We start from the raw sequence: 27,397 nt of genomic DNA on the forward strand, positions 1-27,397 counted from the left end.
GCACGGCGAGTCTATCAGACACGCTATAGGTTAAAGATAATATGCTATTAGTCGACAGTAATATCCATAGATACTAAACAAAATAAATCGAAAGTCTGTAAAATGGAAGGCGATACGTTTCAGCAATGGAAGAATCAATGTCTTAATAAGAGTGATTTCAGTAAGAAGGGGAGTGTTGATGAAGACATTTCTCATATCGTCTCTTTTATTAACAGCCATGAGAAATACTTTACTACAAGCTCCTGTTCCGGAAGAATTATGCTTTTTGATGGGGTAAGACTGAGAAACTTGTACATGAAGTATTCACATGGGACTCGTTCTACACTGGCTGCCTTTAATAAATACAAAAGCAGAATGTTATCATGATTGTCATGTAACGTTAGCCATTTTAAGCATAAACCTGCAAAACCTGCTCTTTATAATAATAGGAAAGATAACTGCAGTCCGAATTCTGATTGTTGTTGTTTATTATCTGTATATTATGCAATGACATTGTACTAAGGTTTCAGATTGCCCTGATGTGCAAAAACAAAATTGTTCCTGGTTATTTGTTACCCACCATAAGTGTCAACGAGAAGATGTGGTAAGAAACACATAGTCAGCATTGAAGATTTATTGTAAATGTGCATTGATATACTAATGCACAAAATGGATTTTAAACGGTTTCAAACAGGTCACAGGTTTGGCGAAGTCTGTTGGAGAAGCCACATTTAAATTTGAGCCATTTGTACTCCATGTTCAGTGTAAACACCTCGCAGATGCACAACTACTGGTGAGTGTCACATTGGATTAGCATGAAACTTTCCATGTAGGAGTTTTGACAAATAAATGGATTTTCATGGCTTTCTCTTCAGCACAAGGTTGCAATAGACTCTGGCTTCAGGAATTCTGGAATAACTGTGGGAAAGAAAGGAAAGATAATCATGGTAGGGCATTTCAAGTACATAAAACTCCATTTTAACGAACTGCTGTTTGTTTTGCATGTTAAAGATGCTTCAGTGCTATTCTTAAGGTCTGAAATAACTTTATATTCGGTGTACATAGGCAGTGCGCAGCACACATTGTCTTGAAGTTCCTCTCAGCCACAGGGGTACAGTTCTTGTGAACGATGAATACCTTGATTTCCTTGTTGGAGTAGCTAACCAGAAGATGGAAGAAAATCTTAAGAGAATAGAAAGGTATGCTGTCACAGGTAGTCTTGACTGTGTGTTTCTTCTTTATGATGATAAATGTAAACAATATTTACAGAATCTAAAGGTCTGGACCGTTAGGGAAGATCTTTTTTGTGTTGCTTTCTATAGAAATTTAATATTGTTTTTTAAATGACTGATTGTATTAGTCTCATTGCAATTTGATTTAGTAGAATTAAACCAATTAATTATAATTAGAGAATTTCTTAGTGATTTTGCTTTAATGTGAGCAGACTCTTCAAGTGTGAGCACAACCAGCATGATCTGATGTCGCAAAGTTGTTAATATGTCACAGATTTGCTTACATTTGATCTATGATCTAAAAATAGTGAAGAATCTTAAATATTTCTTGATTTTACTTTGTCATGTCATATTTATTTTTAACAGATTCGATGAGTGCTTACTGGCTGCTCTGCAACCTCAAGAAGAGAAATGTTCTTTACAGGAGGACATGGACAAGAAACCGGTGTACAGGCGAAGGAGGAAACGGATACAGGACAGTTCTGAGACAGACTGTAACAGCCAAAGCGTCAATGAACAAAATGAGAATAATCAGGAAGAAACTGACTGGAATCTAACGCTGTTATCATAGGAAATCTTCCCTTACATCGTCTGATCATCATTATTGTTATTTTAGCTCCAGATTTCCTCAACAGTGCACATTTACACTCGTTACGTTTCAAGTACTAGCCTATTTAAACATTTGTAAATATTGGCAACAAAATTTTCTTAATGATAACAAAACAAACCGAAAACAGATAAATAAAACACATCTCTGAAAACCTTACACTTCTTGAACAGCTAGCTGCTATCATGCATGCTCTTAGTGAATCTGCTTCAGTTTAACATTCCATAATATCAAAAGCTTTTTTTGTGTAGTCCTTACTTTTTTGCCTGTGCATTAAATAGTTGTCCAGTGTTGCATTTCTCTGCAATGAAGAAATCAACCATGTTATCATGTCTGACAATCCATTTGTCAGGCATCTTTGCGAAAATTTTCATGTGGTTTGAAGCCCATATCCTCTGGATTAGTTGGCATTACTGTCTGGGCCTGGTCCTGCAACGGCTCATTTGGGTGACTTGCCTCATCAACAGTCCTTTCTTTGCCATGTGGATCTGCTTCATTGTGGTTCTGATTCCTCTTTTTCATTAAAGACGTTTGTGTCTTAAATAAAGATAAGCTATAAAGCATACATTGTATCATGACACTTTTATATATTGACATTCTTTACCAAGGTGTATTAAAGGTTGAACATTCTTACATTAAACTACATGCATAAATTAGTCATCTTTATTTTACATAAGATTGATGAAAATTTATGTTTTTTTCAATCTGTCAATCAGTCGAGTTAAAACATATTTCCTTACCAGAAAAAACGTGAAATGACGAACAATGATCTCATCTGTCGGATTGTTAGTGACCTGCATACGCCAGTAGATGGGGTTAATGCACCTGTAAAAACATCACTAAATGTTTGCGGGGACTGTTTCTGCAGTTCAATAATCATATTTTATTGGCGGATTATGCAACTAAACCAGAGTATTTACACGCTAAATAGCCTACTTATAATGCAGTAAAACACAACTTAAACCCACATCGTGATGGAGGAATTATGGATTTCAATTATTTTGTAGATAGGATATTTTATGATTAAAAACATTACTCAAATTCTATTCAATTTAAATGTAGTTAAATTTAGTTTAGGTCATATTTTAATCGATATGCAAGATTTACAAATATAAAATAATACAGGCCTATAAAAACGCCTATTAAAGATTTCTACAAACTTGTGCTATTTTTGTATGAAGTTTAGTTTTGAATAAAGACTGAATGAATTAATGCAAATGCTCAATAAACTGTGAGTCACTAAGATGAACACATTACACTTTACGACTAAAACCACGACCCGCCTTCAGACACACTGTTCATTGTCATGCACTCTTATTGTTGCAGCATCAAAAGTGGCATTCAGATCCAAGTTAACCACAAATGCACCTTTCGCCAAGCAAACGGCTCCTAATGATAATCTTAAAATAACATCAATTAGCCAGCTGAAATACAAAGGAATGATTAGAAATCTTTCATAATTATTACTAGACATTAACGGTGAGGGGGAAGGAGGGGCGCTTGATTGACAGGTTAAGTTGAAGGGGCATTAAAGTGAGTGAGAGGGTGGGCTGCCAGGGCACGAGCACTGCCGCAATCAGAGGTGAATTGGGGTCTTTTGTACCCGCGTGATTGTCAAGTGGCCCATTTCTGCCTCTGATTAGACCCGCTTGATTTAGCGGCTGCGCGTCCTCGGGTCTCCCTGCGCAATCACACTGCGCGTCCTCAGGTCTCCGAGCGCAATCACACTTTCTCTTACTGTCACTCCAGGCCCGCTGATTTCCCAAAGAAAAAAAAACAGCTCACCCCTGTGTCCTCTGCAACTATACACTCACTCGTTTATTCATTATTATTATTAGTTTAGAAAAGGTAATTGTTTAATAAATGAACATTTAAAATGAAAGTAGCCTATAAAGAGAATAAAGGATAAGGGCTTAAATAGATGCATAGGCCAGGCAGCGAGAAGATAAAAATGTCTCAAGCTAGAATTTTAGATATAAATACTGATGAACTATTTCGTCTGCTGACTGGAAAGATGTTCCATAAAAGTCTTGTTGTCGAGATTTAGAATCAATTCTATTTGTCTGTTTACATGTTAACACCAGTTTATCTTTATAGATTTCAAATTTTAGGTTACATCATTGGTGACCAAATTAAAAAGTAAAATAATATAAATCTAATCAAATCATATTTCAATTTGAAGAATTATTTAAACTTTAAAATGCAGGTTTTTAAACTTATGAAATCTTTGTTTAAAGTCACCTGATTAAAGAGAATTGCCGAACATTTACAAATGATAGTCGATTATTGTCGTAAAGCAAATAGTATCACTGTGAAGAATGTTTAAGTTGACAATTAAATAAGATTAATATATTTGAACCTTTTTATATTTTATATAATAGCCTATGGTGTGTTAGATTTGAAATTGTTTAAATAAATAAAATAAATTGCCATTGCCTTGATATTATTTTCTAAGCAGTCTAAATCCAAATATATAGTAACATGAATCTTAATCGGTCTTTTCGGTCACAAATCAGTAAAAATCAATGGTGAAATGCTCTAATGTAAGAACTGCTTTATTGATTACAAACTAGCAAAATGAGGTGATGTTTATGCGATTGCAGATAGGCTATTCTAAATAGTACAATGTTCTATTAAATAAAAAGTTGTTGCTTGTATTAAATCAGTTTTATTTTTGCAATACCATGTGGTATCATTTTAAATCAGATCTCTTCTGAAAGTATCAGGATTTTGTGGAAGTATCTTTCTTCTATCTTTCTTTCTTTCTTTCTTTCTTCATTCAAATCTTATCTCTTATATTTTCTGAGCAAAAGCAGTGGTCTGCTCTTTCAGTAATTTGATGAGACCCCCATGTTTTGTTTTTAGCTCCTAACTGTTGTTCCGTATTTTATGATTCCTATCATTATGAAGGCATGGTGTGGGCTTGAAAGATTATGAAGGGTCAGACCCTCCAGAATAAAAAGTGACTCACCAATGTGTTTGTCTGCAGTTGCCCTTTTTATCAAAACTGTGGTTTCTGCTAAAATACAGCAAGTTTCCTTACTGACAAGAAAAAACTGTAGGAGAAGCCAAAATTGACGCTGTATGCCTAGTTTGAACTTCTAATTTTAATACCAACACCAAACCTCATCACACCATGCTTTCATATATTTTGTTTTACGTGTTTTTTCTAGATCTGTTTATTCTTTGCATTTGTGGAAATGAATGACATCTGTACAAGTTCCTCAGAGTCTTTGATGATCTCTGGTCCTGGACATTCTTGGATCACTTTCCTTGCAGAATATCGACTGGAATAGCTGGTCTAAGCTGGGCATTAGCAAATCTAAGTTGGTAGACCAGATGGTCAAACTGGTTCTTAGAACATGGCTGGTCGGTTATGAACTTGCTAGTTTGGATCAATAACAAACCAGCTACCACCCTAAACTGGATTCTAGCAGTGTCCTCTGTAGGAAGTACATTTCTCATTCCGGCTTACAACAGCTGTGACATTCATATAGGCCTATCGATTACATACGCAGACGTGGTGGCCCTTTCCATCTCCAAACTTACAACACAATTGCCAGTGGTAGAACCCCATTAAAGTTATGTCTGAAAGATGAGGTCCAAACAGGCAGGGTCCCACGAGCATTAAAATGAAGAATTAGAGCACACAGATTTGGAAGATTGATTCGAGTCTTTTTCATCTCCGGCACTCGATTACATTCACACACCCGTGTGTTCCGAAAATCTCTGAACATGCAACTGTACCCCATCGGAAAGAAAAATAAACAGTTGCACACAGGGTACTGTATCATTATCACAACAAAGGCTGGAGGAGGGAGCTTCTGAAATACGAGGACAGAAACATCTGGGGCGCGTTAATCAGCCGGTGAATGACGGATGAGTTTTATTCGGCCTAACGACAGATACAAGGCGGGCCTCTTATGTGACGCGCGATAATGACATCATCTGACTAAAGCGGACGTCTAGAGTTTGCATCATGTTAAACCGAGCTCACTGATGTGGAGAAACAGGTTCCTGTTTTAATCCATGCAATTGAATAACTTGGGATATAAAGATAAAGTTCTTGAGATCTGTAAGAATTTACTATTGACAATTTCCTGATTTAGTTTTTGTGGAATTATTCAGTTTATTGTAAACAGATTGTAATGTTATAGAGAGAAATAATAATGAAATAGGCTACTTATAATGAAATATAAAATGAACATATTAAAAATGTACACTTGTACAAAATATATTGATGATCCATTTTCCACTAAACAATTTATTTGTGATTTCTTAGGATTATATAAAAGGTTTCCAGCAAATATTTCTCTAACCTGCACTGTAACTTTTCAGCTCCTCTCATCCTCTTTCTTGGTGTATGTGTGTGTCTATGCTTCACAGTACTCATCTGGTACCTGCAGCCCCCTCAGGCCTTAAAGGGGTCGACCCCTCCTTTGCCCCGGTGATGTGTGGCGTGCTGCCTGCCGCTCGCTGGTGGGTCGGCTCTAATTTATGTGATCCCCTGTAATTTCCTGCTACTTTCTGAAGTGGTGGCGGGGCGGAGACAGCAGAGGAGGTTGAAGGACCCTTCCCTGTTTGACCTCTCTCAACTTCACGCATCACTCTGAAGGAAATAATTACACGGGAAGTAAAGAAAGAAATGAAAGGAAAAAAGAGCGAAATAGAGCATCCAGGGCCATAAACATCTCCTGACCTGACCGGTTTCACTTTAGAGCTAGAGCACCCTAAAGAGGTCAAAGGTCAAGACGACCAGCCGTTGTGAATTAGTAAACGAATATTCGCATTCAAACAAAGTGCATGTTGTGACATCAACCGAAATAGGTTATAATACAGTCCAGGACTAATTTTTGAAACAGCACACTGGGACTGACCTTAAAGGGATAGTTCACACAAAAATTAAAATTCTGTCATCTTTTATTCCCACTCATGTTTTTCAAACCTTTCCTTCCTTCTTCAGAACAAAAAAGAAGATATTTTGAAGAATGTTGGTTACCGAACAACGCGGTTTGAAATGACAAGAAGGTAAGTAAATAATGGCAGAATTTTCATTTTTGGGTGAACTATCCTTTTAATATTGGTTGAATGTATTTAAGAAACTGCACAGAAAGCAGACGATTTTATTAATTTCTTTTTGTAATTGTGAGGTAGAATCAAAAATCTAGTTCTAGAAATGACTTTACATAATTATAAATAAAAATACAAATTCTGAATTAAATAAATGTTTTAAATTATCATCAATATTACCATAAAAATTTACTGTCAGTAAGTCTGATTATTTAATTATAAAAAAACATTTTTATAAAAACTTAAACCAACTGCACAATGTGAATTAGCTGTAGTACTCAGATTAAGACAAAAAACTAAATCTATTTGACAAAGAACAGAATCTTAGCTCAAAAGCTTGAATATATCTTTATCCTCCAAAGCAAACAGCTCAGTTCCATTTTTCTCTCAAAATCTTAAATGATTATGATGCTTACTTAAATTGTATACATATTCTTAGTTCTTCAAACCGTGAAAGTATATAAAACAACATGGAATTTATTAATGTATTCTTTCCTGACATACACAGGTGAGGGAGGTGGATGAATGGAATGCATTGTGAGCTAATCAAGTGTGATTGGAACAGAGCTGAGAGATTGACTGCTGTTATACTGTACATATAAACAAGCTCTGCCATCAGGCGCTCATCAATTGTTAATGTATTCTTAATCAGCAGACTAACCACACTTTGATTTCCTTTCACATGACAAAAAATGATTAGTATTGAAACAAGTCTGATCAGTCTATCAGGGACGTCCTTTAAAAACAACAGATGCAGATTGCTAAACAGAATAATAATTTTTGTTTCGCCGCTGACGTGTTGCTTTTTTGGGAACCCAGAAATGTAACCAATCGTCTATGTAAAGCCAGCAAATTCCTGCATGCCGTACAACTCTCTGACTGCTTTGATTTTTAAGTCTAAGCTTTGCGTAGATTGCATTGAAGTCTTTTAATTTTAAGAGTTGAAGTGTGTAATTTTTCATGTCAAAACACATCACAGCTTAAATACCGAGACATTTTTTGGTGTTAATTTATCCACAAAAATCCGAAAATTTGAATATGTTATCAATTTACATTGACTTTGAAATGTCAAATGGCTTTTTCAAACAAGAATATTTACAGCCCTAGGAAGGAATTAATGCTGGTTTACACAGTAATCCTCCTCTTTAAGGGCATATTTATTGTGCTTAGATGTTATAATGAGTACTATTTAAAAAGATTGGATGGGGATTTAGACATCTTTTGTACTAACACCACAAACTTCCTCCCACAGCTGTAAGCACCGCCCGCACCACCACCATCACGAGATATAACAAAACATTGCTACAGTCCTGTGTTGTTGCACCCAAAGCCAATCTGATTGGCACTTCCACATTATTGGACATTTCGGTGGTTGTCCTGGGAGCTGCATCAAAGAAGCCACAGCGGAGTGCCATGTTTTCAGATGGGACCTGTGATAACAGCCATTCATCTTCATTGGCTGGAACAAGCCTTGGAGTGATCAAGGCACGCTAGGCCCTTTTATATGGGTAGGGCAAGACCAAACGATATGGAAAATCCATCATGTCAGTGCAGGTTTCTGAAAACAGCCCTGAGATTGTGTGGCACACCGGCCTCTCCGGAGCACTCGCGTGATACTAGTTGAGTGTGTGTTTGTTTGTTTGTGTGTGTGGAGGGGCTTTGCGAATTGCTTTACTGCTGAAATTGACTGTGCATAAACATCCCAATGACGTGATATCCTCACGCTCTGGGTATGATGTTTTCATGTAAGTGTGGTTAGGACTGCTTTATGTCAAACATTTCAGTCTGCCTATTTTTTAGGCAGGCTTAACTGCTCAATAGTTAAAGTGAAAGGAAACTAGTCACAGTTACTGTTTACTTTTATTGTATGAAAAAGAGCAGCTTTGACATTCTTGTAAATCACTTTTGGAACAATATTGAAACAACAAAAGGGAAATAAGAAAACAATTTTCATTTTAGGGTGAACTAGTGGTTGACAATAATTGTGATATTAATAATCATGATAATTAAAGTTGGGTTAAAACTACAAGTCCTGTCATCATTTATTAATTCATTAAAATCTATGATATGACTATTTCTTCTGTAGAACTCAAAAGAACATATTTTAAGGAACATGTGTTCATACAATGGAAGTTAATGAAGTCTAATATTGTTTGGTTACCAGCATTCTTCAAAATATTTTTGCTTTCTTCAGAAGAAAGTCATAGAGGTTTGGAATGACATGAGGATGAGTAAATGATGAAATAATTTTCATTTTTGGCTAAACTATCACTTAAATAGACAATGATTACAGTCGCTCCTTTATCCATACTCACACATATTTAATGTGATTCATTGACCAAAAAAGAAAAAACACAATATAAGAAATATACTTTCATAGATATTGGAATAATATCTTTTCGTAAATGATGTCCACGATGATCCATGACAGCCCTAAGGTGAACATTTCCCTTACATTTATTCATGTGCAAACATTTACATTCAATGCAGAAATGTGTATCAAAAACACATATTTTTAAATGACATGTTATAACTCATAAATGCTTCTTTTTGTTGCTCTTTAAATGAACCGAGAAATCAAGACCTTTTTATTTTTGACACATGGCAAATGCCAACATCAAAACCTAAATCTTCCTCTAATCTATCCAAAAGATTCTATTCTTGTAAGCACTCCAAAAGAAGAGTGTTGATGGGTTCAGGATTTCAAAACATTTTTTGTTATTTCAGGATACTTGACAAAATGCTCTAAGAGGAAAAGCAAAAACTTGAATACGCATTAAACTGCGAAAAGTGCGTAGACACATTTGTCATGGTGCAAACTTTAATCTTCTGCGGTCTCATTTAAGAAAGGCTTATTTGTTTATCATGCAGTTCCATATCTGCACCCGTTTTCCTGTCAGTATCAAATAGTACTCTTTAAAGTCTTTGATGTGGGCATGATTTGGCACAATATCACTCTTTTCCCTCAGCAGTCAGGCTAACCTTTGACGTATCTTTTGACGTTCAGATATTTTTGAGACAGTCGACTTCAGAATAATGTTTTTGTATTTTTTATCCTGTTTTACATTGGCCAGTCCGAGCAGCCCTCAAGTCACGCTTTCAGGCACGCAATTGGCGGAAATTGGTAAATAACAGGTGGTAAGTGATGGGCTATTTTTAGCCCTGTAAATGGTCTAAACAAACCAAAATAATAGGGTTAACATCCGGGTTAGTCACAGATATTGCTCCTGCGCTATGGACACAAAGACAAAAGGGTCAGTAAGCAGGGAAGGAGACAGAAACGCCATTCGGAAGTCTTTGTGTTATTCAGGGTTTGTGTTTTTGAAGCTGTACAATGACTAACATATCTGAATAATAATAATATCAACCGGTCCAGCAGCATGGTATTTCAGAGATAAAACTGGTTTTATATCTGACATCATTTTTCTTAAAAGTCGGTATGGGGTGGAAAAAATTCCTGCATTGATTTGATTAACTAAAAAACCCTGATAACAGCAACAGCATGATTACATCACTAAAATGTGTGTTCCTATGACATTAAGTCAAGCTGTTACTACACCACAAGTCCTAGTATTTTTCAACATTACAAACTTTTTGATCATTGCATTTATACATTTGTCAAATCAATCTATACACATATCACATACACATGTTCTCTCTGAAACTTCCATGCCGTTTCTTTACCAGTTGAACTACAATACAAATTGATGAGTTGTGCGTTATATAAAACAACTTCCACCAAGAAAACAAAATATGACAGTAATGTTGGTTCTTATCCAGTTAAATGCATCCTGTGTATAGCAGCTGGAGGGAAGGCTGAGAAGAACTAGGGTTTATTAAAGGATCAATATGAAAAGTACTGCATTGTGGGCTTTTTACTCCCTAATCACCAGGAGAAGCTCACAGGCTCGCCGGAGGAAGGCCCCTCTCGTTCTGATTGTCAATTTGGGGCTATTATTTGTTTGATGAGGCCCCCTGATATGAAGCTTCGCTCCTGGCCAATCAGAGCTGAGCTGGAGGCGGCAGGCACACCAACGCCACAGGAGGAGTGGAGCATCATTCTGATTGAGACAACTTGAAGGATCAGACAACATGTGGTGTAAAACGCTGAGGAGTTTAATGGAATTCAAAGAGAGATTCAAATCCACATTAAATAGAAAGTGAGTCCAAATTAAATTTTTATAAATATTAAAATTCATATAAAATATATCTAAAGTTACAATTTATTATCCTTAACTATTACATTATCAAACTTCATATATTAGGTTGGCCCTTAAATTATACGACCTACAGCATTGATTAAATGGCCCAGTCTTGTCTATTATCTCTCCTCAGTATTGAGAGGTCATGTTAAGTCATTTTAAACTGTCAGAATACTTGCTGTGTGAAAACACTGATGGAGTGTAATGGGTGAGTGCAGTTGACCCGTGCAGTGTTTAATCTAATGACAGGTGTGCGGGGAGAATGTGAGGACAAGAAAGGAATCGGTTCGTTTTGTACCCGGTCTAACTGTGTCACACTTCATTTCTTATGTGAAGCAATTCAGCATGTATGTACACTTTGACACACATGTTGTGACATGCCTTTACCACATGTTTTTTTATTTACCGTTACCTTTGTTGACACAGAAAGTGTGAATTGTAAAAACATGTTAATGGGTCTGGAGACTATACTGCAGTGATTTGGGTAAAAAATAAACGTTTATTTTATGTTTTTTTGTGTGTATAACAATTTGAAATGATTTTGAAAAAGATGCCAAAATTATAACTTATAAGATCTCAATGAGATTAGAGATCAGATTGAGAGTTACGTGTAGCTAAATCTTGTGAATTTTAGATTTTGTTTCCTCAGAAAGATGTGTACTTATATTAATTCTCAACAATTTCTTCTACGTGTATTTTTTCAGCAGAATAACATTTACCTTAAAGTTATGCATGTGGCTTACTTTTATTGAAAAGCATCTTATAGTGGATTCCGACTTATCCATTTTAACAGTAGTGAATACCCTGAGAATCAAACCCATGACCTTGGACTTGCTAGCATGCAATACTAGTCCAGGAAAATCAACACGGTTTGAGCATGTAGAAAAAATATTCTAAGTGGTTTGTGCCAGTACTAGCCTAGTTAAAAAAAAAGGTTCACATCAGGTCTTTCCAACATGTTTATCATAGTTACATCCTAATGAAGAGAAATCAAGTACAGTTCAGATACAATTTACTGGCATGGCATTTGCTATTGCTATCCCTCTATTAGTTGAAATAATCAGATACAAAAACAATCAGCACCAGTGTTTATTTACAGGATCCAGCCCTCAGACCTTACCTTGTGTAACCCAATGGGGCATAAAATGATTCTCTTTGTAATGTCATTTAATCTCCCCCAGTGGGTCGTTGTCTAAAAGAAATGGTTACTAGCTGGGGAAATCTGCTGTTATCTGGTTCAGTCTGTCTGCCGATCTGTCAACACTCGCCACAGATGCAGTTTCATACGGGCACACACAAGACATCCCCTGAGTCAGCTGGGCCTATCTTTATATTCTGAAAATAAGGGTTGTATGTATGTTTGTGTAATCTGCAATCTGCACATAACATAAAATATGCCTGCGTTGTTGTGGCGGCATTGAAGAAACCAGCTCGGGAACTGTAAAACTTGACCGAATGAGTCGTGTAAGCATAACTTATGTTGTAAAATGCTTTCTGAAAGCTAAAACTTTTTTGACAATCTATAATAGTTCAAACTAATCTTTTCACTTGACATTGACATTGGCATTCACATTCAGGATAAGATTTTTATGTTTGTAATAAAAATGACTCCGTTTAGGTGGTCTGCCTATGTTTGAACAGAAGGTGACAAAACCCTGGAGAGGAACGATTACTTTCTGACATGCAAACAGTCGATTTTGGAGCTGCTGCCACGTTCAGGCTGAGGCATGCCATCGTCTGCACAAACTATTTTGACAGATGTCGGTTCATGATAAACGGCCTCTTTTTTTGTTACAAGGCAAGTAATTCTTTTTTGAGACAACATGTGTGGTCACTTCACGTCTAGGTGGAGTAGTAGAAGTGGTTAATGCGTTAGCTATTCTTTCAACCCATTCTTCAACCACTCCCATACCAGAACCATTCTTACGTTTTATCTACTTATTGTACATATGTATTTCAAGTCTGCCAGTACATCTAAAAGACTGACACTATCGACTTTAAGGGTCCAGTGTTTGAAATTGAATGGCATCTAGTGGTGAGGTCGCAAATTGCAACCATCAGATCACTCCAACCCTAACCCCTACCTTTCTAAGCATTATGGTGGCTGACACAGAACTAAGATGTCGTCGCATTTTCGTTTATTTGTCGAAGGAGATAACGTATATTTACGAAACACACCCTGTAGAGCAGTTTGTCTGTTTAGGGCTACTGTAGAAACAACATGGCGAATTCCATACGCTTTCCTGTAGCTCAGTGGTAAGAGCATTGGGAGGCCATGGGTTTGATCCCAGGGGATTGCAAAGACATAGAAACAATTGTATTGAATAATGAAATGTAAGTTAAAAACGTCTGCCACATGCATAAATCTATGTTGATAGAAATATCTCATTCTAAGGTAATAAAAACATAATGCTTCATTATGTAAGGTCTTTATAATGTACACCTCTGAAGACATAATTTTGTAATATATTGCATTTCTGTCAATAGATCCTCAAAAAATTACAAAGTTGGACCTTTATTAAGACAACTACTGGTCAGCTCATCAGCAACTTCTGGGTGTGAATCCCCAGAGGTGCAGTTCACGACTGGATCAGACTAGAAAAGTGGCCTGTCTGTTAGGAAAACAGAGCGTGTGTAAAAAGGCTTCCTGTCGAGAGTTTAGACACCATGTAATTTATGCTCAGCACTGACCATGATTTTTCATCTGAAAACCACCTCTTTCCCTCCACTTAAGTTTTAAAACTGACTGCCGTATAAAAATACAACACGAGTTGTTTACTGGTGGTCAGGCTGGACCTAAAGAGATTGTTGATCTATATTTAAGGGGGTGTCTGTAGGCACGGGTCTAGGTCCCGGGGTGTTGGTGTAAGGGGCGGGTGGGGGTGTGCGTACACATGTCAGATGTCACCAGGGTTCTGAAGGGGAGATCACCCCCCCACCCCCTTCCCCGAGCTGTTTATGTAGGCCTGGCAGGATTTCCTGCTACATGATGAAATAATTAGAGGCCCAGCGTGAGAGGGCATTGCCATGCCTGGAGTCAGGAGAGCCCGATAGAAGGGGGAGGCCAAGTCAGATCGTTTCGATTTTTGAAAGATTGGTTTCCCTCCTCTCAGGAGCCTATTTATGCACCGTATTTATCTTTATCTGCTGTGCGATTTTATAATTTTTTTTAAGCTATTCACCCACAAACGGTGGTTCACTATGCTACTGACCCTGATCTTTATCACCTATCCTCGGGGAGGACAAATTTCTTGGCAGCTTTGGCATTAAATTATCCCAAAAAGGCACAAAGACGCTTGTCATTCGAATATATGTGCTTTGTAAAACACACTGTGAACCACAAAATTACAAAAATGAACCTTGTTCCACAGCTGTTTGCAGGTTAATTCACTATTTATTTATTTTGCAATTATTAAAACATCCCAAAGGTTACATGAGTTTGAGTAAAGTGGAATAAATCAACACGAGTAGTGTGTTCAAAGGCAAATGGAAGTTCGTTTTTTTTATCATACAGGGGAGAATTCCTGCTAAACGTCAAACAGAATGAAGGGAACACTGAATATCCAGAATCTGTGGATGTTTGTGTGCCCAGTATATTATTTTAGTATTGTTATATGATATCATAACAAGCCACATATGGTGGAAAACTATTCACCATTGTGGGGACCAGTATGAAAATACATCCGACATCCACGTCAACACAGTACTGGGAAAAAACTCTTGCTTGGAAAGATATGTGTGTGTGGTGATGTCATGCGTTTGGTGTGCATACAGCTGCAGTGAGGTGAGGAGGCTGCTGGGACAGGTGCAGGGCTTTAGCTCTTAGCGTCTCTGTTGTCATAGCTGAAATAATTGAGTAGATCACTGTCACCGCGGCTGCTTCACGCCTCCCTTCTACTCAAAAGCTGCCTTTTCTACGGCACTCACTTGTTTCTTTCTCACACCTTTACACAAGAATGTCAAAGAGCAAGAGAATGCAGAAAACATCTAGTACACTTATAGAAAAGTGTGTAAATGGAGTTTTTCATGCATGTATGGTGAGCTCTTTTCAATTATAGCTCCCAAATGTAAGGAATGAAACACCTTTTGAATGTATGGCATGTGCAATGGGATAAGCATTTGTTGTGTCTATTTTTCGTTTAGTTTTGTACAGATGCTGACTGTATGACATGTTTTTATTTTATTTTATTTTCTTAAATGTTAAGGAAACCTTGGTAACTTTGATTACTATCTGTCTGACAGTTCAGAGAAAAATAAATTGCAGAACAAATATTATACAGTTTTAGATTTTGATAGAAAATTTTAATAGAAATGTAATAATGGTTATAGTATGGATAAATATATGTTCTATAACTGGAATAGGAAAAATACAGAAAAAATTGAAAAAAATCTTTAAACGTAACAAAGTGACAGAGTAAAGCATTATTATTTTATTTGAAAGAGACTGTATTAATATACATTGCAAATATTGAGATTGCTAGCAAAACGCCAGATTGCACTCTTCAATATATATAACAAAAACAATATATTTCAATGAAATTATTTAGAAAATTTAATGTTTTTTTGAATGTGTCCTACTTTACCTATTTATGAAGGCTTGGGATTTTTATGTTAATTGATATGATTAAAGTTTTATTTACACATTATGGTACATCATGTACTTGACTGTTTATTATAAAAGACAACAAAATTACAATATCTACTGAAAAACTTTTATCTCATATTTTCCTCCTTCTAAAAATACAAAAAGACACAAATGAGTCAAATTTTGACATATGGAAAAGAGCAATACAAAATATAGAGTTTTTTTTAAACATATATTTACGAATTATTTATACCTCTCTTTGCTGTGGCTAATCTCATATGTGACCCTGGATCACAAAACCAGTCTTAAGTAGCACAGGAACATTTTTAGTAAAAGACAAAAATACATAGTATGGGTCAAAATGAATGAGTTTTCATTTATGCCCAAAATCATTAGGATATTAAGTAAAGACCATTTTCCATGGAGATATTTTGTAAATTTCCTACCTTAAGTATATAAAAACTTTATTTTTGTGAGTGGATGGCCTGCCACAGTGCCCCTGATTCACGACTTCAATGGTTATTTTCTCAATATTTTGATTTTTTTGAACTCTCAGATGAACTCGTATTTATTCATCTTTCAGAAAAAGTTAAAATCTCAATTTCGTAAAGTTGTCCCATAAGACTGGTTTTGTTGTCTAGGGTCACATATTGGAACATTGTTAACATCTTTCGAATCTGAAATTTGCCTCTAACTTTAGGTCATGCGACCTTTCTTTAGTCATATGAGAAAAATATGAAGAGCAGGAGACTCCATTTGTTCTCCATTCATTCTCATTGCTATCTACGACGGCAAAAATTCAAACAAGGATAGATGTTTGTTTCATTTAGCAAGAACTCCAATAATAAAACATTCACTACGTTTGTGTGGGTCTAGCAAAGAAAGTATAAATGTTTACTACCACATAAACACTCTGAAGGACGAGCTCTCACAGTTATTAAAACATCACCCGTAACTGGGTCCCATCAATGAGACAAGACCGAGGGTCGCTCAACGTGTCTTTAACATCCACTTATTTGTATAGCACTGGACTGAGGTCAGATTTACCTGCTGATCTGCCCACCAACAGTCCCAGGCACTCTCTCTCACTCATCGCAGCTGTAATCAGAGCACTCCCCTGACTCTGACTGTGGCAGACGCTATGCTGAATGAGGGCCAATGGTACACAGGCAAAGACAAATCACTACCATATGAGAGCGGGGGGCTTTGCACTGTGCATTTCCTTTCTTTTTTCCCTAAGAGGGGGGCTAAGTGCCCTGCCAGGTTTTAAGCACCCTGCCAGAGTTACAAAGACATAAACCCCACAGATCATAGCGAGAGTATATTAATACACGCTGACTTAACTGTATGAAGTCAGGGACACGATCGAAACGTAACAGGGGGTAAAAAGATGTGTAAAAAGGTCCATTTCAATCAAACACCCTATTCAGGTGTATGATTTGGTCTGTTCCAAATCTGAAAATAAAAGATTTTCAGAGGTTACTGGAACTACACTGAAGTCAACAGCAAAGTTCACTTGAATGTTAAAAGACCGGCTATAGCTCAAAATATTAATAAATCATAGAGGAATGCACATCTCATTGTTGATTCAAATGAGTTCAAGTTCAATCCAAGCTGTAAATGAGTATTGCATTTTGCTTTTCCAGAGAGGTTTCAATGTATTCATTTCTCAATGCAAAGTGCCGTGAGTTTGGGAAGATGAAAAGAGTTTTGGCCCAAAGGGTCGTGCTTCCATCCAGACTTTCTTCTGGATTCTTTCCATTCACATAATATGGGTTGTCTCAAGAGACAGCAAATATATGCAAGATGGTTTTGGGGTTCGTGTTTTACCCCCATTGTTACAACACCTTTTAAAAGGAAGGATGACTTCAAAGCCGTAGACGGCATTCGTGCTGTCAGGACTGAAGCTTGGCCACAGAAGGTCTGTCAAAGCCTATTGGAGGGATTTTTAATTTCTTCTGAACGGGTTACACTTTTTTAGGTTTTACAAAGCTATCATATTGAACTGAACAAACACATTAATCATGTAATAGGAAGTCTTTCATACAATCTCAAACGCAGCTGTTCGGCTGATCCCAAGTCCTTCATTAGTGCCTGTTATTTTGAGTTTTAATGTGAACTGCAAAAACATCTAATATAATATAGTATACATTTGTGATCTCCCTCTCATACTTCGTATATCCTCCATGTTTTTATTTTTTTGCCAGAAATCATTATTATAAGTCACACTTCATGTTTGTCACACAGTCACTTCATGTTTTGCAAACATCTATAACCATAACCAATGAAAAGTATTAAAAAGTGCTAGTCGACTTTGACAACACAGTATTTCTGGTAAAAGTACTGTTTTTTATCCCCTTTCCTGAAAAACTTTTTGGACATAAGGTTTCAGAAGGACAGCAACTTTATCAAAAGACATACACTGTCAGAACATTCAGTTTAATGACCGATGCTGTTTGCCCCCAGACTGGCATACATTAGTTCTGTTGACCTAAACCCCATCCTAATACAAGGTCATTCAGAACCACACCACTTTGTACCGGAGGTGAGTCACCCCTCCTTTGTATCGACGAGACAAAGCATTTAGATGGAGCCGTAAGTTGCAGGGGAGACAGAGAGACAAGAGACACTTAAATGTATATGTTTTGGGTATAACTTCCCTGTCGTGTTCATGTTGTAAATCTCTGTTTCCTGTGCTCTGCATGATAGCAGAGGCTCGGAGCCCCCTAGCTGCATGGGGATCTGTCATCGGGTCCATTTCCTCAGCTACAAGAGCATCTGAGGACTGCACTCAGTTGACACGCAACCATCACAAAGATGTCAATGGAAATTACAATGCCTATTTTATCTGGATTGGGACATCAATGACCACCAGACACAATGGGGTTGAACCCTCTTATCTGTATTTGCAGATACGGTATAAAATGCCAACATGTAAATAAACAACAGAAAGACATGTTAAAAGATGAAAATTTAAAATTCATATATAAACATAATCAAATGCTTAATCAAATATTTTTTTAATAAAAAACAAATTCACAAAAAATAAAATATTTTAATTCAACTTGATGATTTAATTTAAGAAGGCGGATATTAATTATTTTAATAAATAGGAAGAGGTCAAACAGAAACGATTTCAATGATATTGCAGGGAGTGGGTTAAGTCAGACATTCCGGTGTTAACAAACATGATGAATGATCCTTGTAATGTTTTGGACTACCATTAAAGTCACGATTCACAGTTGCTTCAGTGCATGTCCCCTACCACTTCTGTTTTATGCACAGTATTGTTTTCCCCTCTGTGTCTGGAGTCTCAATGGGCTGTCGTACATCTGCCAAAGGGGGTTTCTTTTTCTGCGCTGTCCATAGCTGCAATGCCAGCAGAACTGGTGAGGAAACATGACCACAGCGCTCACGATCAACCTGTCAGACCCCATTTACTCAAAGTCAAGGAGCTCTGAGACCCCTCACCTCCTAGACCCCCAGTGTCACATTACAGCACACAATACCCCCCTCCCTACTTTCATCTGATCTTAACTTCATGAATGAAAGTCAATGAATAAAAGACCGCCATTTAAAGACTAATGAATGAAGCTGGATGCGTTTCTGTTTTTGGCACTCTTATTTGTTTTCTCTTTTCTTTTTGCATTGCAGGTGAAAAAAAAGGATGTTTTCAAGATTGAAAGTTGGATGATAAGGAAGATGTACTCTTCAAAAAACAAATCTTGAGATTGGCATCATAAAAAATGTTTTATTATTAAATTAATGATAAAAATAATTTGTATTAGTTGTATCCTTATCACTCCTGACAACTCTAGACAATCTTTCCAGCCATCAGAGATAGAGGCTCTAAATAAGAGTCTTTTTTAGTTTTTTTCTTTGAGTGTTAATATCCATTTTGAAGAGATATTGCCATGTCCCACAGAAAAGTGAATCGGACTCGTGGAATGCAACAAGATGAGCGATAAGGCTTGCTCTGACAAAATTGGTTGCAAATGGCTGTCCATTTTACGATGAGACTCCCCATGTATCTGTTCTTACATGAAACCATTCATGCATCTGGGCATTTATTGTGAAAAACGGCATAGCTTGTCCAATACAACTGAAAACCATACAGCAAGCAAGAATAAAAAATCAACAAATGTTTATTAGATTAGGATTAGCATTCCAGAATACTAACCCAATGCCACACTTTAGGATTTCTTCATCCTGTAATATAATGCCACAGTTCTTTGAAGTATCAAGAGATAAGATTAAATTAGAAATACATCATTTTAGCCAATGATGTATAACATTTCAGCTCACATTCACAAGCAAACATAACAAAATGATGACAATGTATTGACCACCCTCCTTTTTCAGTTATGGTTATGTCAACAGAAAACTTGTCTGCAAAAAGCAATAATAAAGCACACAAAACTGCTTTGTTCATCTTACAGTACATACACACAAGAAAAGAAAGTCTCCCTCCAGAAGAAACATATTTTAAAATCTGCTCAAGTCAAAACAGAAAGTCAAAGTAAAAAGTTCACCCTCTTTGATTTGACTGACACATCTCACATATCCCCAGACTTCCTTACATCCTCCACGTCAAACAAACCAATCCAAATATAGGCAAGAAGAATCTGTGTGGAAGCTGATATTATTGCTCTTGTAATTAAGATGTCAGTGTCTGTTAAAACTCAGATATATGAGCTGATGGAAATTAAACCAGCTCCGTTCATTTTAAATGCTAAGAGACGGTTAATATATCCCCAAAAATGATTTATTTTAGAATTATTTTACAGTAGTGGACAAAAATGCTACATCAATCGTTTGTAAAGCTAGCTATCTGAAAAATATCTAAAAACATAATTGTGTATTTAAATAAAAACCACTATTTTTAAATTTCTTAGAAAGATGCAGAGTGAAAGCTTTGAAACAATTCCTTGTAATGTTGATTGAAATATATCATTCATTATTTTTATTTTGTAGTAGTAAAATGTAATTATTATGAATGACCTAACACTCAGGTCTGTAGGAATGAGCAAATAATTTTTAAGATGAAGTTGTGCAACAAAAAAAAAAAATTCGGTCAAACATAAGAAAGACTAAGAAAGCCTTTTGAAAATATAGCTATAAAATAACGAAATTAATTATGAATAGAGCAACAAAGAATAATGTCAAATAAAAATGAAGAAGAACTCAAAATAATTTAAAACTTTTATCAGGGACGTTTCTGTATTTTGAATAAAAACAGAAAAATGTTTTTATATGAATAATTATTAATCATAAAATAAGTAATAATGTATTTTAATGGATATTTATGTGTTAATGGACAACGAAGTGAACAGCGTATGAGTTGGACAAGTCAAACCTGCGCAATAATGGGAAGCTCTAATGACGAATAAAAACAGTTGTTTGCAACCGGCAACATGTCAATTTTAGAAAACTTTCCAATATTTCAATATTTCGTTAATATTTCAATAATGATAATAATACAAATATTTACAAAGTATTGCAGCTGTAATGAGTTTAAAGCAAAAGCACACTCTCGCGTTTGATAAACAGAAGACGACGTGTTGTTTATATTTAACACAAGATTTGTGTCTAAAATACTTTTTAAAGAAAATTATGTTGCGCTGTAAACTCAACAAATATGATGCAACTCATAGTGTGTCGGCTCTTTCTTCTGCAACTCTCAGAATAATAGGCGTGTGTAACAGGGAGGTGCGGCCAGGGGAGTGAGAAAATGCGAGGAAAAGTACCACCCTCGGTAAGGAAAACAAAAGTTACAGTTAAATCATGGTCACGAAGTGTATTCAGCTGCAGGGTGCATATGGATTAATTCTTGTAGGAAATCTTAAAGTGGATAGACTACTGGAAAATGTACTGGAAAAATGAACAAACCACATCGAAAGAAAGCCCAAGCAAAAGCACAGTAAGTAAACAACCTAAATACTTACATTTAAAATGACCTATAAAATGTATCACCTCTTTTGGTTTCTGCTATTTTCTTTTTTTAATAATAAATCCTGATAGGCGATCTTATTTTATGTAAAGGCTTTATATTGCAGAGGATCATTTAAGAGATGGTGTAAAATAATCTAAACAATCTTAAAAAAATAGATGCATGGACTATATTTTAACATATTGTTTTGCGTGTCCGATTTTATTTTCTACAATGTGTCGACTCTAATACCGATGTCTTGACTGAGTGTGAATCACGGTACCATCCTCAGCTGTGCCTCAGGCAACGCCTGCGTGCAATTAATATAAATTGAGAGATCGTGATTTCTTTTCTTCCTTTATCGAGGCAACAGTCGGTTCATAAAATGGGAGTTCAAATATTTCAAGCATCGTTTTAAAACAAAATCAGGCAAATTTACTTGATGAATTTGGGAAAATGACATACCCTACAAAGGCAACGCGCTATTGAAAGTGTCAGAAAGGACTCTGATTAGGCGGCCTGAAACGTTTAAAGTGCTTCAATGAAGAGGACAACGCTTTGCCTAGAAAGCGCGTGTTTTTCAACAAGTTGGCACGGGCTTGTAGTCACACCGAGAGGTTGTCATGGTAAAAAGAGCGAGAGGCAGCTAATGGGTCGCTCGGGCTTAGAGGTTAAAAGGCGGCTGCGATGACGAGCGCTCATACTGTGTGTTTGCGCTGCTCTCATCATGCCCGCGGGCTGTGGAGGCTCGCTCCTCTACACACCTGACACGCAAAGTGAGCCTGAGGAAGACCTAATGGTATTTAACAACGATCACTTTTTTATGGATTAACTGTGTTTGGGAATCCTGCTTTTTTTTGGTTAAAGTCATTCGGACGTATTTGGGTTTATGGAAGTTAGGCTGGTGTTCCAGACGGCTTATTTCTATTGTTTGCTTGCGTTCATTTAAAAACGTCTTATCATTTGTAATGTCTATGTTGTAATGCAATATTTATATTATGCATTGTTTTGCTTGGTTTTAAGGATAAAAATCAAGAGCTGTTTGAGGAAGTATCGTGCTCGTCGTCGTCGTCGACGTTGTCGCCCAGCTCTTCACCTCATGCCATGACAGAGAAAGCCATCTGTACAAGTTGTGGCACGGACATAGTTGACAAATATCTGCTAAAGGTAAATAAAAAAAAGTGTGTTTCACTGACAGTGAATTATAGCGGCTGAGATTTTCTTCTATATAACCAAATTGTCCGCTGGTGCTACCAAAAGGCCACGAGATACCCGTGTTTGTAGTTTTATGTACAAGACATTTCTTAGAAAGCCTTAAACGTAATATTGACACAAAGTCATTTTTAACTCGAACAATGTTGCCATAATCGTTTAAAACTTTTGTTTTACCTCAGGTGAACGACATGTGCTGGCACGTGAGATGCCTGTCTTGCAGCGTGTGCCAAACATCTCTGGGCAGACACATTAGTTGTTATATAAAAGAGAAGGAGATATTCTGTAAACTGGATTACTTCAGGTAACGAAAATGCACAATTTATTCTTTACATTCGCACGTATTTAAATTGAAATGTAAAAGTCTGCACCTGCGTAACAACAATTTTACGTGGCGCGAATCGTTTAAACTCTTTGAATTTGTTTGCATACCTTTTAAACAAGTGATGCTGCACTGCGTTGTCATGCAGTTCGATTGATTTAATTCCCTAAATTCGACAATAATCCACAACTTTCTCCTGGAGTGCAATATCACTAAAACGTAACGCAAACGCTTGTTTACCTTTAGCATGGAAGGTCTTATCGCAGATTTGTTTCTCGTAGGAAATACGGAACGCGTTGTGCTCATTGCGGCAGAAACATCCACTCAAATGACTGGGTCCGTAGAGCAAAGGGCAACACCTACCACCTGGCGTGCTTTGCGTGCTTTTCCTGTAAAAGGCAACTGTCCACGGGAGAAGAGTTTGCGCTGGTGGATGAAAGAGTCTTGTGTCGCGTGCACTACGACTGCATGTTGGACAACCTGAAGAGAGCTATGGAAACCGGTTAGTTGCTGCCTGGATTTTGCCTTTGAATTGTATACCAAATATTTAGATACCAAATATTAGGAAAACCCAAACGCGTATGTAGGTTAATGTTTTTTTTTTTATTGCGTCTCTGTGGCTGTAGGTAAAGGAGTTAATGTTGAAGGAGCAGTTCCATCGGAACAGGAAGTAAATCAGCCCAAACCTGCCAAGAGGGCACGCACAAGTTTCACAGCTGACCAGCTACAGGTTCGTCCTGAAATTCATAGTTTTTGCCCATGACTGTACACAGTTCACTGATTTATTCTCTCTTCTTTCCCCTTTAGGTAATGCAGGCCCAGTTTGCTCAGGACAACAATCCAGATGCCCAGACTTTACAAAAGTTGGCAGAAAGAACCGGTCTTAGCCGCAGGGTTATTCAGGTATAATTCCGTTTATTTTTGTGAGACTTTAGCACCAAGTATTTTTGGTTTGTACGATATATGGCTGGTAATGCACGGCGTACTGTCACACCTTATTTGATGGGATGTCTAGTTTGGTATGGCGCTCGCTGCTTGATTGAGTCTTGGATACAAATACATATTAAATTTAGACCAATGTTGTACTGTATCAATCTGCATCTCAGGTTTGGTTCCAGAACTGCCGAGCTCGTCATAAGAAGCACGTCAGCCCAAATCACTCTTCCATGACACCAGTGTCATCTCTGCAGTCTGCCAGACTGTCTCCTTCCATCATTGATGAACTTCAATACACTGCTTTTGCTCCTGTCGACACGCCTATGCTGACTGCCCTACACTCCTATTTGGATGGTACAATTTGCTCTGATGGAATATTACTGTATCACTGATTCTATGAGCTGACCTTTTGTTGCTAAACGTGACATTTTGTTCTTGTAGTACACTCTCCCAATTCGCTGGTGCTGCAGCCCCTCTTACCCCATTCGATGACACAGCTGCCCATCAGCCACGCCTGAGAAGTCCATCGCTGCATCGTTGGTCAGGTCATGGAAATATTTGCTCTTCTATTGACTGAGTTTTGAACAAGACCCATGTTACTCCATCTTTCATGAAGGATATCTATCTTGCGACGATTTAAAAAGAAAATGTTTTGAAATAATTGTGAAAAGAGCTTGAAGTTTTTGTTTAATATATATATATATATTATATCTATATAGTGATGGAATAAATGGCATTTAATTTATTTCTTGTATGTGACTGAGCACTTTGTTTTAAAATAAATTTACCATGGAATTCTTGGGTTCTGGTTTAGTCGATGCACATTGTTTGGTTGTTTGGATCTAGAGAAACTTGGAAGCTGAAGAAAATCCAATAAAAATCCACTAAGTTACAACAGAGCTGAGTTTTTCTTGTTTCGAACTAATTTCCAGAAGGGTTTGTTGCTTACGCAGTTAGCAAGATACCTTAAGTTTCTGTAAAAAATTTACTGTGGAATTTAAGTTTATTGCTGGTAGTGAAGTTCAAGCATTAAACGTTTCTGTAATTTGTCATACTGGTTTTGTATGTTTACCAATGTATGCATAAGTTCAGAAAAATATTTTGCTAAACTTACTGCATGGTTCTTTTTGAGCACAGATAAAACACCATTTCCTTGTTTTTAAAAATTGTTCAAACCAAGAGCATGCACAACTTTGTGATGGTTCAAAGAAAACAAGTCTACAGATGCAAGTAGAACATTATAACGCAGCACTACATCTGGATGTGTGATTGTGTTTCTGGGGATCTTCAGAGCGAGCTGGTTGTGTAAAATATGATCGTGCAGCTGATCTGTAATTTTTCTCCAGGTCTTAAGCTGCAAGCGAACAAACTTATTTTGTGTTGGCCTATCGAAGGTGATGTGGAACAGAAAATATAACTTTATGGTTAAGTGTGCAGCCAGCTAATGGTTTGAACGATATACACAACTTTTCAAATCAAGGGTGTTGATGTTTTAATGCAGCCTAATGGCGGTTTGGTATAGAGGGAATCGAGGCCAGAGAAATGTTTGTTAGTGAGAGATTAATCACAGCTGTGCAGTATGGTTTGACCATTTAGGCTGCAAAAAGTGCTACATTATTTTATTTAATAAGTGAAATGACCTGAGGAAATCTGTGAACTTTTGCCATTCTTTAAATAGTTTTATTTAAATATAAAAATCACATTTTTACTTGTGGTACAAAAAGTACAAATACAATAAACAATTCCAAGAACATTACAAAAGTGGTTAAATCCAGGATTATAAAACTGTATCACTTTAAGATTGAATATCACAGTACAATAATAATCTAGATGTGCTTTTCCTTCACTAGTTTGAAATTATATTGTCAAAAACTTAATCTTCACAAAAGTATAAGACCTATGATAATGGTTTGGGTCTTTAAACAGTTTAGTAACTTGTAGGCTTATTCACACTCCGAACATTTACTGTCCTTCTCCACCACCTCCCAATAATTTGAGCTACACAAAAAGCCCTTTGCTTATATCGAGTGCTTCACATCTTTCAAACTCGTTAACAAAGTTAGAAATTTCAGCTGAACAAAATTGATATGCATGCAACTATTGGTTAATACTTTTTCGCTATAATACGAGTCATTCAGTAATTAATTTTTTTACATTTAAATGGAGCTATACAAGAACAGCTCAACCTCTGTGAAGTTTCTTTAGTTGTACTGGAGCGATGATTTTATGTCTTGGTCTTATTCTTTATGGAAAAATTGTGATCTGGAAGACTATATAACAAAACATTGCGGTACGGTAATACTGAAGGTTGTAAGGAGGATGTTGCTACGCATGTAGAACATCAAAAGTGGCTCAATAGGTGCAAAGTTATTCTTGAAATACAGGTTTAAGTTGCAGGCTCTTCAATGCGCTGTTAGATTGAATATTTAAAAAATACAATCAAAATGATCGTCACAGACTGTTTTGTATTTACATTTTCATTGCGTAAAAATATTTTCTTGTTGACTTCAAATGCTTAATGTTTATAATGCTGTGAATGATCCTTTATACAAAAATGCAAAAAAAATTTAGGTAAAGTACTGTATCGGTGCCCTCCTAGTGTTAAAGCCGATACCCATTAGCTGTTTTCTTAAAATCAGCATTGTTTTTTAGATTAAGATTCAGGTAAGGCTGTAAAACCAGCCCAAACTGTACTTTGGTTATAAAAATGTACTGTAATACCCCATCATTTCTCATGTTCTATTCAGATTTTACGATTTTTTATCTTTTACATTTCAGTTATTGACTGACCAAAAAAGAACTGCTCCGACAATCACAGAATAAGGCAGCACTCAGTAGTAATAGGCAAATGTGTTAGTTTGCAGTATAATGACCGTGTCAAAGGCCGAAGGTCACAGGTCCTGGCTGTTACAGTGCAGAGAGTCTTTGGTCTCTTGAGGTGTGGGGTCAAATGACCGCTTCCATAAATCACAGCTCCCGTTACAGTACATTACAGCCAATATGTAGGTCGATGCATGCTAACTATATAAGCAAGGTAATCTCGTCTGCTCAGATAATTTTATCCACGTGTCTTTTGGGACTCTGTTCGGGCCTTCCAAGAATCCTTTTCAGGCCAGGAGACATGAGGAAAGGCTTGGCTGGTGTCCCATCATTTCTCTCCAAGTCTTCGCCTGTGAACAATGCAGCGGGATTGAGATGATGGGGGTAATAGGAAACGGTGAGGAAAAATAGAGCTTACAGTGTGATGGGCAATCAAACGTACTTGCAGTGAATTTCAGATCGCCTGTCAACCCATAAAACCCTTTATGCAAATATATATATTT

General features: G+C 36.8%; 3 protein-coding genes across 6 annotated transcripts in view; 2 read left to right on the forward strand and 1 right to left on the reverse strand.

The window, feature by feature from the left end:
• The first annotated feature begins 102 nt into the window (after positions 1-102).
• On the forward strand, positions 103-2,383 carry tyw3 (tRNA-yW synthesizing protein 3 homolog (S. cerevisiae)). The gene is made up of 6 exons (XM_056742803.1): positions 103-273; positions 503-583; positions 674-772; positions 855-926; positions 1,045-1,178; positions 1,578-2,383. The coding sequence occupies exons 1-6, from the start codon at positions 103-105 to the stop codon at positions 1,780-1,782; spliced, it is 762 nt and encodes a 253-aa protein (XP_056598781.1). The 3' UTR covers positions 1,783-2,383.
• Positions 2,384-21,079: 18,696 nt separating this feature from the next.
• lhx8a (LIM homeobox 8a) lies at positions 21,080-24,862 on the forward strand. Of its 3 annotated transcripts, none has more exons than XM_056743800.1 (8): positions 21,080-21,595; positions 22,628-22,771; positions 22,999-23,120; positions 23,420-23,640; positions 23,765-23,868; positions 23,946-24,041; positions 24,245-24,428; positions 24,516-24,862. In XM_056743800.1, exons 1-8 carry the CDS (start codon positions 21,542-21,544, stop codon positions 24,590-24,592), a joined length of 1,002 nt encoding a protein of 333 aa, XP_056599778.1. In that variant the 5' UTR covers positions 21,080-21,541; the 3' UTR covers positions 24,593-24,862. The 3 variants fall into 3 exon arrangements, with proteins under 3 accessions (XP_056599778.1, XP_056599776.1, XP_056599775.1); XM_056743798.1 differs by lacking the exon at positions 21,080-21,595 and adding an exon at positions 21,716-22,403 and having other exon boundaries at positions 24,257-24,428; XM_056743797.1 differs by lacking the exon at positions 21,080-21,595 and adding an exon at positions 21,723-22,403.
• Positions 24,863-25,817: 955 nt separating this feature from the next.
• slc44a5a (solute carrier family 44 member 5a) overlaps positions 25,818-27,397 on the reverse strand; it is a 51,902-nt gene continuing 50,322 nt past the window's right edge. For both annotated transcript variants that reach the window (XM_056744388.1, XM_056744389.1), the window contains one exon: positions 25,818-27,244. In XM_056744388.1, coding sequence (XP_056600366.1) covers positions 27,123-27,244 — 122 coding nt within the window. In that variant the 3' untranslated portion in view covers positions 25,818-27,122. The remainder of the gene's footprint in view (positions 27,245-27,397) is intronic.

Source organism: Triplophysa dalaica, chromosome 3 (genome assembly GCF_015846415.1).
Source record: "Triplophysa dalaica isolate WHDGS20190420 chromosome 3, ASM1584641v1, whole genome shotgun sequence".
Taxonomy (NCBI): Eukaryota; Metazoa; Chordata; class Actinopteri; order Cypriniformes; family Nemacheilidae; genus Triplophysa; species Triplophysa dalaica.